Raw genomic sequence first — 13,951 nt, forward strand, 5'->3', positions numbered from 1 at the left:
TTCCAGCCTTTAAAAAGGGAATGGATGATGATCTGTCTTAATCAACTTCTTATGCTTTTGTCCATAATTAGTTCCATGTTAAAATGATTTAAAATAGTTTTGGTAAACCAGAAGGCTTTCTCTATTGCAGCATCATGGTCAGTGTTGCTTAATATACCTTTTACTTTTTATGCAGCTGAGCATAGCCAAATTTCCAGTCAAATCTTTTTATCGGAGACATAAAATGAGTAACTTCTGTAGTAACTGTGGGTAGTTCTTAAAAAAACAAAACTCAAACCCCCAAACTTATTCACTGAAGTGCCAATGAAAGGGATGACTTGATCCCTTTTTGTAGATGGAGTTATAGTACCACTTCCTCTTATTTGGTTTGGTGCCTGGAGCAGTGTGAGTGGAGTTCAGAGCTCTTCCCATTTGATCTTCCCTTTCACATTTCTTCCTTTTATTTATTTGTATTTTTAAGGCAATGAAGTTATTTAACCTAAAAAGAAAAATCTATGTAGGTTTCCTGCCATAAAACTACTTGAATTCCAGATTTCTGTCTATTGAAAAACGCACTTGCATTCGTTTAATAGACTTTAAAAATACTTAGAGTGATACTAATAAAAGTGTTCTCCAGTGGTCTCCAAGTGTTCTGAAGTTAACCAGATTTTCATTGTAGTATTCTGCAAAAGCACGTGCTGATGTTGTACCAAATGAAGTTTAAATTGCCAGTCATTCTTAAGCCAGCTGAATATATTCTGCTTACATAGCAATGTGGACATGTGATTGTGATTTAGTTGCGGTGTTTTAATATACTTGCTCAAACAAGTCCTTCCATAAAAATATCAAACAGCATACTCACTGTAATTCTGAAAGTTTATAGTGACAATTTCCTGTGTAACTGATCACATCTTGTAAATAAGAGGTAGTATAAGAAATAGAATGAAGATTTACCATGCTAGTAGCTATGTTCCCATTAATTGGCTGCATATAAGAAAGGCGTGAGTAGGCACAGCAAGCAGATGTGGAATAGCTTCTCTCCAGGGAAGCCATTTGCTAGGTACTAATTACAGACTGATTTAAAATCTTTGCAATTAAAACCATGGGTATTCTTGTAGATCATGCAAATGTCTTACCCTGCTTTATGTCTTGCTAAATTCTTAATACTGTCTTTTTGGCAGGTGTTTTCACGTGATCATACATTGAGAAGATGTTTGTGTTGTATTTGCTACCTTTCAGTTTCATTTCATGGGAAGGGGAGAGATAGGAAGGAGACAGATATTAAAGAAATGCTAGGCTCCAAACTGCCAGACTAGATTTCTATTTAGTGATTTGGGATGTGAGTAAAGAACTGAACAAATGATTAAATAATAACAAATAATTTAAAAGTCTAAGAAGACATCAGGAAAAGATCTTAAAGTCTTGTATTTTTGTCTGAGATTGGAAAATGGTGAGCATGAAGAAAACTGCTCTCTTTACATCACAACTGCCATGCTAATTTTTAAAGAATTTTGGTTTTAAGCTTGTCATGATGTTACTTTGTAGAATGCACATGTAGCACAATGTATTTGTAACACAGAATCGAGGAGCTTTTGTTACGCTTTTGCACGCGTGCACACTCTGTCTTCAGACAGTGAAGATTGCCTAGAGCAAACATCACTTACAACTTTAAGACAAAATTTTGAGCCTTTGGTGTTTTGTAAAATAAGTCTAACTTTTTTTTTTTTTTTCATGTGGGGCCTCTGTTCCTGATCTTGGAACAAACAACTTAGTGTATTTCCAAGAAAAATACATCTGTGGACTTGGCTGTTGAGAATAACCGTAAAAACCTCCAAAGCATTCCATAAGGGAGAGGTTAAATGCATCAAACATTTTGTATGGAGCCTAGCTTGGAATGATAAATATGTTTTTCAAGTTACAGTGGAGATGTAGCAAAGAATAATAATTGAACACCTTTTTCAAGTTCTGTCTGTAATACTGTGAATGGATGTAGAGATCAGTAACATTGATTTCAGTAATTGTCCTCTATGGCTTCTGCTTTTGTGTTCTGTGAACTTATGCACTGTGTCCAGAAGTAAAATGGAATTGTAAACTGAAAGATAGATGTTAAAATTACTTAAATACATGTTTTTCTTTGGAGAGTATACTTATTTTCATACCCACAAAGTAAATAATCCCCTGTATTAAAGAAGAAAAAAATTGCATTGCCTTAAATGTAGTGTAATCTTACTGAGTATCTTGGGACATGGAATAAACCCCATATATTTCACAATTTTGGGGAAAGTGAAATCACCACCCTTGGGAGGTTAAGAGGTCCAATTTTATTTGCAAAGTGATGTTTGTCTTTTCAGTAGTGCTCAGGGCTGTGGTTGGTACTTGGCCAACACAAATAAAACCCCCTTGTCATACACAGCCTACAAAATAACTTGGAATATGCCACAATGGAAGCAGTGAGAATAGGAAGTGGTGGAGGAGGACTTGGCTGCTGCTTTAAGATTATATTCCGCCTGAATGTGATGCCTGATTTGTATTTACTTATTTATTTACCTGTTTGCTTATCTTGGCAATAGTATAGTCTGATAATATAGTCTGTTGGGGTCAGGGGGAAAGTGTCTCTGTAGCTTTCATTAAAGGAAGCTTTTTTCCCGAAGGCAATTTGGTTACGGTGTCTTTGGCCTGCTTGCTGCAATCATTTCTAAAGGCTACTTATCAGATGTACTATTTCATTAACATTAGTGTGCTAATCTCTGTATAGATGACCTTGTTGGATCATGGTGAAATAGGAAAACTTCAAAATATTTTTCTTTATGCAGTTCCTTAGTCCGAATGAGAGTGATGGACAAAAAGTGAACACTTGATCATTTTATTGTAAGTTAAGCTACTCTTATAAGCAGTCATTACCCTTTATTTCAAACTGTTTATAGAAAACAGCTTTTGTAGGAAGGCTGCAAAGAACATTCATGAGAAATTATTTTTTGCTTATGAATGTAGATGAGGAATGCAAAATGAGCTGTCCATTTTCTTTTAATAAATCTGAAATACCCTTATTGTCTGTTATCAAAGGATAAAATAGAATTGCTTTTTTGAAGTCTTAATGGCTTTATCCTAGTGGCTAATAATGGAGTATGCTTTTAGCAGTTTGAAATAGAATGTTTAGACTGAGAATACCTTAAAATGCAAAAATAAATTTTTAACCTTCAGGTATCCCTGGTTATTCTAACAACCATATATGCATAAAAAGGCGCATGATTCTTGTGTGAGACTATTTCCATGTACCATATCAGTCTCATGCAAAGTTTTCTCAGTCTTTTAAGAATTTACATGTTTACCAGTTTTCTCTGTAAATATAACCCAGTATTTTTTTTTTTTTTTCTTGTCAAGTTGCTGAAGTTGTTGTTTCAATCAACTGTTCTAAATACAATTTGATCTCCTGCCTTCTACTAGGAATTGTGGTGTTTGGGTTGTTTGTTTTTTTTTTTTTCCCCCCTTGGTAGCATCTCAGTCTCACTCGGTTTTTTGGGTGGGGTTTTTTGTTTTAGGTTTTTTTTTTTTTTTTTTTTTGGAAAGGGGTCTTTGTGGTAGGGAAAGGCCTGACTGTCTTCATAGTTCCTGCAATATTTAATTTCTCAAATGCTTTAAATCGGGTGTTAGTTTCAATTATGTGAGTTTGCTTAGACTTGGTAGAAGGTCTTAATGTTGGACTTCATATTTGTTGTAGACGTTCTGATTGTGTATTCATGCAAATAATATCTTTTTGCATCCAGTGACTCACTAATTGATAGCCATCAGGTAAGCCTTACTTTTGTACGTTTGTTTGCAGTAGTTGTATGTTGATACTGATATAATGAAAAAGGAAAAGATCTCAGGTTGGTTTGGGTTTTTTTAACTCTTATTACATCAAAGCCAGAGTAGGATGTGGTCTTTTAAGTCATTGTCCCTCAGAATCAAAGCCTCAAGCAACTTTTAGTGCAGCTGCACTGTTGGCAGAAAAAGGGGTTTATTTAAGTTGCTGTTCTGACAGCTATTCCTGTGTGTCCCAACAATAAAATAGATGTAGATCTAATTCTGACCTGGATTGGAGGGAGAGGATGCTTGTGTAGCCCCACAGCAGTAGCCATGTTACAGGACAGGTTTGTTGACTGACAGAGGGCAGCAGCCTCCTGAGGTGCTTTCTTGTTCTTACCCCATCAGACGCATGGGGTGACCTGTAGGGCAAGAAGAGTATCTGTGTCCATTCTGTAGAGATCTCCAGCTCTTTGAATGCAGGATGAAAATGTCTCTCTGTCCTTAGTAGCATTCCCAGCTAGAAGGCTTTTATGACTTTTTGTAATTGAGATATGAGGAAGAAATGCTTCTTCCCATACATGCTGCTTGAGGAGTCTGCTGTGATAATCTGAACCTAGGGCCAGATGGACAGGATGCCAAACTACACCCTTCAGCTTCATTGCTGTGAAGAGGAAGCTGTGGCTGTATGTCTCTTCCCTTCTGTCCTGCCAGCCCCCCCTTTTTTTTTTGTTTGCTTGTTGTTGTGGGTTTTTCCTTCCTTTTCCTTCCTTTCTTAGCCAGAGAACCCATGAGAACTACATTGCTGATGCTGTATTGATTTGGTAGAAGTCTGACTCTTGTTGTTTTAGTTAAGCTTTTATGATGGGTAGTGCAGATAATATGCATATCTACCTGTGTTGGATGTGTACTGCTAAAAAAAAAAAAGGCGAGAAAGCATGGGGCATGACTCAGCTAGATCTCTTGATGCTTTATAAAGGCCTTTTCTTGCTCTGTTTTTTGTTTCTGCTCCATGTTTTATTATACTTTTTTTTTTTCTTGAGCTTAAAATAACTTTTAAAAAAATGTTTTTTAAAAGATTATATCTAGCTGATTTTGCAAGTGAATGATTTTCTGTAAGCAACAGACCCAGGTGATTTTGTACACTAAGATTCAGGGAGGTTTACATACTCTTATTTTGCCTTGTTTCCTCCTCCATCTCTGTGTATTTAAAAAAAATAAAATAAAATAAAAAGGGGGCGAGCAAAAAGAGGCAAAGAGAACAGTTTTGCAGGGTAGTAAAGAGGGTTTCTTTGCTATCAGTGGTTCCCTCATTCTGTAGAGTTTAGTCATGGCTACATCTTTCAATGGACACTGAAAATTACATGTTTTAGACTATCGTAGACTCATAGAATGCATTGGACTGGAAGGGACCCCCAAAGGTCATCTAGTCCAACCCCCCTGCAGTGAACAGGGACATCTTTAGCTAGATCAGGCTGCCCAGAGCCCCATCAAGCCTGATCTTGAATGTCTTCAGGGATGGGCCCTCCACCACCTCTCTGGGTAAACTGTTCCAGTGCTTTACCACCCTTACGGTAAAGAACTTCTTCCTAATATCCAGTCTAAATCTACAGATTTCTAGTTTAAAACCATTGCCCCTCATCCTATTGCTACGTGCCCTTGTAAACAGTCCCTCCCCAGTTTTCCTGTAGGCCCCCCTCAGGTACTGGTAGGCTGCTATAAGGTCTTCCCAGAGCCTTCTCTTCTCCAGGCTGAACATCCCCAACTTTCTCAGCCTCATAGGGGAGCTACTCCAGCCCCCTGATCACATTTGTGGCCCTCTTCTGGACCTGCTCCCACAGGTCTATGTCCTTCTTGTATTGAGGGCTCCAGAGCTGGATGCAGGACTGCAGGTGGGGTCTCGCCAGAGCAGAGTAGAGGGGGAGAATCAACTCCCTTGACAGGCTGGCCATGCTTCTCTTGATGCAACTTAGGATGCAACTAGACTTCTGGGCTGCAAGCATGCATTGTTGGCTCATGTCCAGCTTTTCATCCACCAGCACCCCCAAGTCCTTCTCTGCAGGGCTGCTCTCTATCACATCATCCCCCAGCTTGAATTGATTATGAGGATTACCCTGACCCAGGTGCAGGACCTTGAACTTGGCCTTGTTGAACCTCATGAGATTCACATGAGCCCACCTCTCCAGCTTGTCCAGGTCCCTTTGGATAGCATCCCGTCCCTCAGGCATGTCAACTGCACCACTCAGCTTGGTGTTGTCTGCAAACTTGCTGAGAGTGCACTCGATCCCACTGTCTGTACTGCTGTTCCTCATTTGACCATGGAAGTTAAATTGAATAGATGCTTCACTTTTCTTCCCTTGGGTTTTCTGTTTTCTTCCCCTTCACCTATTCGTGTGCTTGCCATCCAGTTCTACTCTGTTATGTCAGTGTAATTCTCAGGTAATGGTATAAAATTTTCATGAACTTAATAACTATTTCCTTATGTCATTGTGAATGGGAACAGTTTCTTGTTCAAGGCTGTATATAGCATTTGAATGTTTCTAGAGGGTTGTGTACAGGTGAATTTTCCAGTCAGCGAAATACTCGATAATAGCAATTCTGGTTTGTTGGACAACTGCTGAAAATCTGGGATTGTTTTGGTCAGTTTTCCTAAGTATGGGAGCTCATCTTCTCTGGGGGATGCTGATGAAGAGTTTAAGTGTTTTTAAGTGTAATTTACCTTATTTATGTTTCCACTGATTTTTATTTTTTAGTAATTTTTTTACAGCCTTTTAAGGATATATTTTGATTAACATTTACGGATATTGTTATGATGCTAACCCAAGCCTCAAAGTGAAAAGTGTTGTCACTTGACAACTTGATCCAAGTTGACTTGACCAAAGCATTACTTGAGTAATGTCTTTTCACTGTGTTAAACTTCGATAGCCATGTCCCATGTTGCTTGGCAAGCATTGACCAACACTGAAGTTTTCTTGCTTCCCCTTAAGAAGTACGCTGAATTCCGAAGGTCCATAAATTCTTCAAGAGATATTTTTATTGATCATTAGGCCTAAACCGCTTTAATTTAGATGAGTATTTATTTAAGGGTTTTGAAGAACAATATTGCACACTACTGTTGCCTGAAGGACAGCTTACGTAGATGGAATTCCACTTCCCAATGAAAGGTTCTTCAGCCGTGTATCGGTTTGGTTTGGTTTGGTTTTGGTGTGGGGTTTTTTTTTGTTTGTTTTTGGTTTTGTTTTGTTTTTGTTTTCCTGAACAAGATACTGGCTTTATTAACAAATTCACTTGATGGACTAGCCTTCGGAATTGGTGAGAGTAGTTTCAGCCTGAAGACTGTTGTCTGTGCAGTCCTCTGTCTCCTTTTCTGGGATGACAGCAATGTGAGTAGTGAAAAGAAGTAGGGGATTACAGAAGCACCAAGGATAGTTTCATGACTAAAACATGTAGCAGCTACCCTAGAGTATGGATTATTTTCTTGTGTTTATAGTCCCTATGATGGCAGACGAGCCATCTACCCATACTTTGGAAAAGTGGTCTTAATTTTCTAGCCACTCTACATGTGGCTTTAACCTTACTTGCAAAACAATTAGACATTCGGTGTTGTAACAGAAATAAATGAGACCATTTGAACACCTGTAGTGTTGCATAAAACTAGGTACTTTAAGATGATATGCTGATGGTTTTGAACAATACTCAAGATTAAGACACTTCAGTGTTAAAAATTTCTCTCTAACTTCCCTATTTATAATAAACACTTTCTAGAAATATTTGTGGAGATTTTACTATAAGTGTTAGTGAATTTCTCATGCTGTGGTGATGAGCGTGGCAGATAAAGTCAGTAGGAAATTAATAATTCGCAGAAGGTTTTTAGTGATGTGCAATAAATGATGCAAACAGGCTAATCAATTGATGAGGAGAGGAGGAAAAAATATTGATTAACTGACTGTTAAGCTTTTTGTTTTCACTTGAGTAAGGTAGAATCCTGGTTAAAATGTTATGTGGTGATGTAGTTAAAAGTTATTTTCTAATACGTGTATGTAAGTAGGTTAATTATGATTGCACATGGAACACTGCTTGTGCTTCTGTCCAACTTCAGAGTGTTTTACAGAGTATGGACAATATTACTGTGGTGTTTTTCACTTATAACTTCCTTGATTTAAATCGGTTACCTTTATAGATTACTTTTTAATATCAATTATGTTGATAATCTTCTCAGTGTTGGAACTATCTTCACATTGCTCTTTTCTTTCTATAACATAGATTTCTCCATTTCAGTCAAAAATAGAACTGCTGTCACTAGTATCCTTAATTACACTGGATAGTCAATAAAGCTGTCTAGGCACTTTTCCAGTGGGTGTTGTTTGCTGACAGCATTTCTTTGTGACTTGGGAATCAGCTTCAACTTCAGGTCGTCTTGTCATTACTGGCTCCATTAGTGCTCTCTTAATTCTCGTTTCTACCTTGTCATGATCAAGTCTTAATGATGAAATGTTTACTAGTTTGTTTAAAGATTACAGCACAGTACTGATATATTAGGAAAGTCTAATAAAACAAAATGCTTCAATAAAGTGTTTATAATTAATTTTTCTAGGCTAGAAATCATAGTATTTTTGGTAAATACTTAATCTAAAAAGTGTAGTCTGTACTGGAGTAAGACTGGTCCATCTGGGCCATTATCCTGTTCTGCAAAATCAAAGGCTAGGTAAGGAAGAGAGGTTGTTAAGTAGGATGACAGCAAGTGAAACATCACTAGAGCATGTTCCCAGCCTCTCAAAATACACAGTGCCTGCAGTTCCTGAGCTATATGTGGGGTCATTGCATTTAACAGGCGTGATAACTTTTCCTTCCATAAATGCTTATTGCTTTTTGAACCCAGTGTAACCTTTTAGTATCCATAATATATCATTGCAAGAATTATCGTGACCTAAATTTATGCTGTGTAAAGAACCATTTCTGATGATTTTGCACCTGTCATACAGTAATTTAATTTGGTATCTCCTAGACAGTGAACAGTCTTTCATCCTTTTATTGTTAAGAATACTCCAGCCAGAGTACCTGACACAGAGTGTATAAAAATATTGCTATCTTTCATGAAGTTTTTGGAGTGCAATGTAATTGTCCATATACTGCCTATATAAGTAATAAGTGTGCAGTTTCATATCAAATTTTGAATGCACTTTTTTATTCTGATATTAAGTAACTATTGCTACTGTATCCTGTCTTCAGCCAGTTTTGCTATGCAGAATTTCAGCATAGCTTTGATCAAAGGTGTTGGTTTATTCTAAAGAATACTTTAAAATAAAATATGTATCTAGGTTGATGATTCGTCACAGTTGAGACAGCACTATTTGAAAAGAAAAACATTATTAAGTTCAATAGAAATGGTGATGGGCTTTTAACTACAAATGTGCTGCCAAACTGTGTGGCAATGATTGCTCTGTATCATATGTTTTTAAAAATTATTTCAGATAGCTTAATTTAATCTGTTTGTTGTCAGGCTTTATCGTTTGTGGGAGGTTTGGGGTTTTGGGGGGTGTTTTTTCTAGCACTAGTTGTTGACCTACTTGTCCATTGGGCCACAACAGCCCCATGCAGTGCTACAGGCTTGGGGAGGAGTGGCTGGGAAGCTCCCCAGCAGAAAAGGATGTGGGGGTGTTGGTTGACAGCTGGCTGAACATGAGCCAGCAGTGTGCCCAGGTGGACAAGAAGGCCAACAGCATCCTGGCCTGTGTCAGCAAAAGCATGGCCAGCAGGAGTAGGGAGGTGATTGTGCTCCTGTACTCATCACTGGTGAGGCTGCACCTCGAATACTGTGGGCAGTTCTGGGCCCCTCACTGCAAGAAAGACATTGAGGTGCTGGAGCGTGTCCAGAGAAGGGCAACAAAGCTGGTGAAGGGTCTGGAGAAGAGGTCTTGTGAGGTGCGGCTGAGGGAACTGGGGTTGTTTAGCTGGAGAAGAGGAGGCTGAGGGGAGACCTTACCACTCTCTGTAACTACCTCAAAGGAGGTTGTAGTGAGGTGGGGGTCAGTCTCTTCTCCCAAATAACAAGCGATAGGACAAGAGGAAATGGCCTCAAGTTGCATCAGGGGAGGTTTAAGTTGGATATTAGGAAGAATTTCTTCACTGAAAGAGTGGTCAAGCATTGGAACAGGCTGCCCAGGGAAGTGGTGGAGTCACCATCCCTGGAGGTATTTAAAAGATGTGTAGATGGGGCGCTTGGGGACATGGTTTAGTGGTGGACTTGGTAGCCTTAGGTTAATGGTAGGATTTGATGATCTTAAAGGTCTCTTCCAACCTAAAAGATTCTATGATTCTATAAATAAAAATAGTTTTTCTCCTTTATTGACAGTCTACCTGTCTGAACTAAAATATAGTATGTGACTAAGAACCTTTTCTAATAACTTATATCATGTTGGAAGCTTTCATATGAGATTCTAATTAGAGCAGGAAGGCCAAATGGTGTACATGTTGTTAAGATTAGCAGATGGGAGATTTAAAAGGCAGTAAAATATAAACAGAATGAGGAGCTTTGATATTGAACAGCATACTTGCTGTCAAATATCCATTTAATTTACTCGTGAAAAGCTGGAACCTAGGCTGGCCATTTTTGATACTTCCTTTTTCTTTCTTAAAAGGAATGTAAAAATGTCATTTGGTTGTGCAGTTTTAAACGAGGTTAAATTAAAAATACAAATTTTAATTTCATTCAAAGGTGCTAAATAAACTGTTTTAATTATTAAAATTTTTACTTGGTAACTAGATGTCTTTATATTTGATTTCAGCAAGTTGTTACTGTAGATGTAATTTGTATCTTCATATTTTCTGTGAATAAAGTATAAAGTGTAATAGAGATGCTGTATCACTTCTGTTGTGTTGGAGAACATTAGATGGACATAGGTTTCATTTGAAGAATGTTTTGTGATACAATTGTGGAAAGATAATCCTATTGTAGATATTCCTGTATAAGAAGAGAACACTTTGTTGCAAAACATAGTTACTTTTTTAAGTAAATCTTTAGCACATTAAATCTTTCTAGTTTCTTCCATTTGAATTGCATTATTTTTTTTAAACTAGGTTGACAGCTCTACTGGTTCATTTTAGCACCTGCCATGGTATGCTTTTGACATGCTGTTTTGTAAATGCCATTTTTGTCATTTTCAGATGCAGTTTTCACTTAACTCAGTCTTTTTTATAAGTTTTTGTAATTTCTAGTGTCTCTCCTTGATTGCAGTTTGTCTAATGGGGCAGTGCTAGCATTGTTGTGCATTAGTCAGTGCTTACATGTTAGTCTTGGTTTTGAGAACCTCACTGTGTTCTTGTTATTATGCTCAAGTCCACTACAGGCTTACGTCTCCTTTACAGTACTTTTGCTACCCTTCCTTGCATAATTTCACTAAAGTACATATAAATAAAAGAGAAGAGAAATGCCAGCTATTTGGTACTGAGAGAAATGCAAACTGGTTGCTTTTTCTTTTCTTTAGCTTCTCTTTCAGTGAATACAAAGTGGTAATGTATGAATGAAATGATTGCTTTGACTTGCATTTTCTTAAAGAGAGATTTGGAATGCTTCTTTAAGGCTTTTCCAAGTATCGACCGTTGAATTACTCTGGAGGGTGCTCTTAATGATATTTTTGTCCAGTTTCAAGTAGGCTGTATTATGTGAAGAAGTTTTCCGTGAAAGATTTTATCCCATTTTCAAGTTTTGTTTTCTTTTGTATTTTGTGACATTTTAAATACCTACGGGTTTTTTATTCCCTGTGTGAGTATGTAGTATGTCATGTTGTTTATTGTAAAATTAAAGTTTTGTAGGAATATTGCTTTCAGTTTTGTTACTTGTAAAAAGCTTCTAAATTGTTCATGATGCTCTGCTTTGTTTACAGTTCTGAATGTATGCTGTTAGATTTCCAAGATACAATTTTTATTGAGAAAATCTAAGGTCAAATAAGAAGCAAAACTTCCTTTAATTTAAACTTTTATTTGGTGTTGTACAGAAGACCTGAGCTTAAAATCATATGGGTTAGGTGTTTTGCAGGAAAATGTAGTGACACACATGCAAATTAATTGCTGTATTTTGTCAATGTTTGCTATGTTGTTTATTGGTTGTGATAGCGAAGCATTAATGTAGCAATTATTTTGATAATAAGTGGTCGAATGTTAAAAGCTTTCTGACAACTTGACATATGACTTTGGCATTAACTAGCTGCTTGTTCAGTTTGAAGAGGCTTCCCTCCAATTAAACTTGCTTAGTTGCGTGAAGCAGAGCCTCAGACTATGTAAATCTGGAGCCTGTCACTTCCTCTGACTGCTGGATTCAGAACATGCTATTGAGAGTCCCGTATTTTCAGAGGCTTTTTGTATTCTGCTCATGGTGTTTGCTGAGCAGGAACTGTAGCTAAAAATAACTAAAATAAATTTCTCTCTCTCTCTCTTTCTCGCTGCAGGATGACGTAGCTTTGCCAAGGATTTATCAGCTAAGCAGAAAATGAGCTTAACATCCTGGTTTTTGGTGAGCAGTGGAGGCACCCGCCATAGGCTGCCACGAGAAATGATTTTTGTTGGAAGAGATGACTGTGAGCTGATGTTACAGGTAATTGCATCAGCTTTCCATGTGCAACTGCTCAAATTGTGAACTTAGTGCAACTGCTCAAATTGTGAACTTAGTGCAACTGCTCAAATTGTGAACTTAGTGCAACTGCTCAAATTGTGAACTTAGTGCAACTGCTCAAATTGTGAACTTAGTGCAGCTGTTTTATATTCCTTTAAAAAATTAAATTCCCTGGATGTTGGAGGAGTAATTGTTTTGCTTAATCTTTTGTGTTCATAGAAAAAAGTTAGTTTAAATATATTGCCATCAATCATAGAGCTACTGTCAAAGTGCCAAGGATCACATATTCTTCATATCAATCACATACAGCGTGCAATAATACAAGATGAAATAAATTTTGCTATATGATCAGTAAGGTAAGTAGACTGTGTGTTCCACAAAATGTGATAATGCTAAGTGCACTGGATGCTTTTGAAAAGATCTTTCTTTTTTCTGCAACTTGTAATCTAATGTAGTCACATGATTTGATGTAACCTGATCCCTGTGTCCTGATCTTGTTGTACCAAGGCAAATGAAATTAGTAGAGAGGAGTATTTCTCTGTCTCTAAGGAAGTTGAATGACTCAATCTCAGTAATGGTTTCAGTGGAACTGTAAAAACAGAAGTCTTAGTCAAAATAGTCTGATACTTCAGCAACTTCCTCAACTTTGAGGACCGCTATGTGGAACCGTTGAAGGTGTGTAATTGCATTGTTATGTAGCCATATTGCATGTGCTTTGCCCTGTCAAAGCTGTAGTCCTCTGAGCTGCTTCTTACTAGAATGTTTTTGAATGGTTAATGGTAATATTTTGGGAGTTTCTTCTTGAATTTTTGTCTTTGTTTACTATAGAGCTCTTAAGAAAATTGAACTCCAAAACTAATGTTCTCAACTCTTCCTACCATTCAATAAAATATTTTCTTTTGGATTTTTTGTTCCCAAGAGTTATGTATGCAACTATTAATGACAAAATTATGATCTTGCTTACAAAATAAGTGCCTAGAACCCTATTTTTATGTGTATTACTCGGAATGTAATATTTCTAGTAAACTGTATTTGGCTCTCAACCTCACAAGGCATCCACAGGTTTTATTCGTGACGGAAATTCTTTGTCCTATTAGAAAGTAATTGAAAATACTCTTGATTTCTCTTTAAAGACAGGCAGTGCGATATCTTGGCGATTTATATGGGAAGTATTAAACTCAAAGAAAACAAACACACAAAAAAAACCCAAACCCAAAACAACAAAAAAAGGCAACCCAAAAAATCCACCTTGTTGGTTCCTACCCAGAAGATTATAATCAAAAAATGCTTTTATTTTACCACTAGCTTGTTGTAATGGGTTGTTGTCTCTGAATAAGGGAGCCTTTCTCCTTCTCTGTCCCCTATGCCATCTCCTGTCTGTGGCTGATCAGTCCTTAGAGTGAAGCTGAATACTCAAGTATTTATTATTTTGCGTTACAAAACTTGAGTCATCATCACCTTCAAAAGTAGCTGCCTCTTTGATTAATGTTGTGACTAGATTCCAGTCATTTACAAATGTTATATGTTGTGTATTGGTTTCAGAGTTAGTGAAAAGAATCAAGGGCCATGGTCATTTTCAAG

The 13,951-nt window shown here is 37.3% G+C and overlaps 1 protein-coding gene across 5 annotated transcripts in view; it reads left to right on the forward strand.

The window, feature by feature from the left end:
• The first annotated feature begins 12,222 nt into the window (after positions 1-12,222).
• The window catches only part of CEP170 (centrosomal protein 170), a 74,700-nt gene continuing 72,971 nt past the window's right edge, over positions 12,223-13,951 (forward strand). For all 5 annotated transcript variants that reach the window (XM_086460944.1, XM_009961812.2, XM_009961813.2 and 2 more), the window contains exon 1: positions 12,223-12,352. In XM_086460944.1, the coding sequence (XP_086317070.1) occupies positions 12,248-12,352 (105 nt within the window). In that variant the 5' untranslated portion in view covers positions 12,223-12,247. The remainder of the gene's footprint in view (positions 12,353-13,951) is intronic.

This window comes from Leptosomus discolor, chromosome 2, assembly GCF_034619465.1.
Source record: "Leptosomus discolor isolate bLepDis1 chromosome 2, bLepDis1.hap2, whole genome shotgun sequence".
Taxonomy (NCBI): domain Eukaryota; kingdom Metazoa; phylum Chordata; class Aves; order Leptosomiformes; family Leptosomidae; genus Leptosomus; species Leptosomus discolor.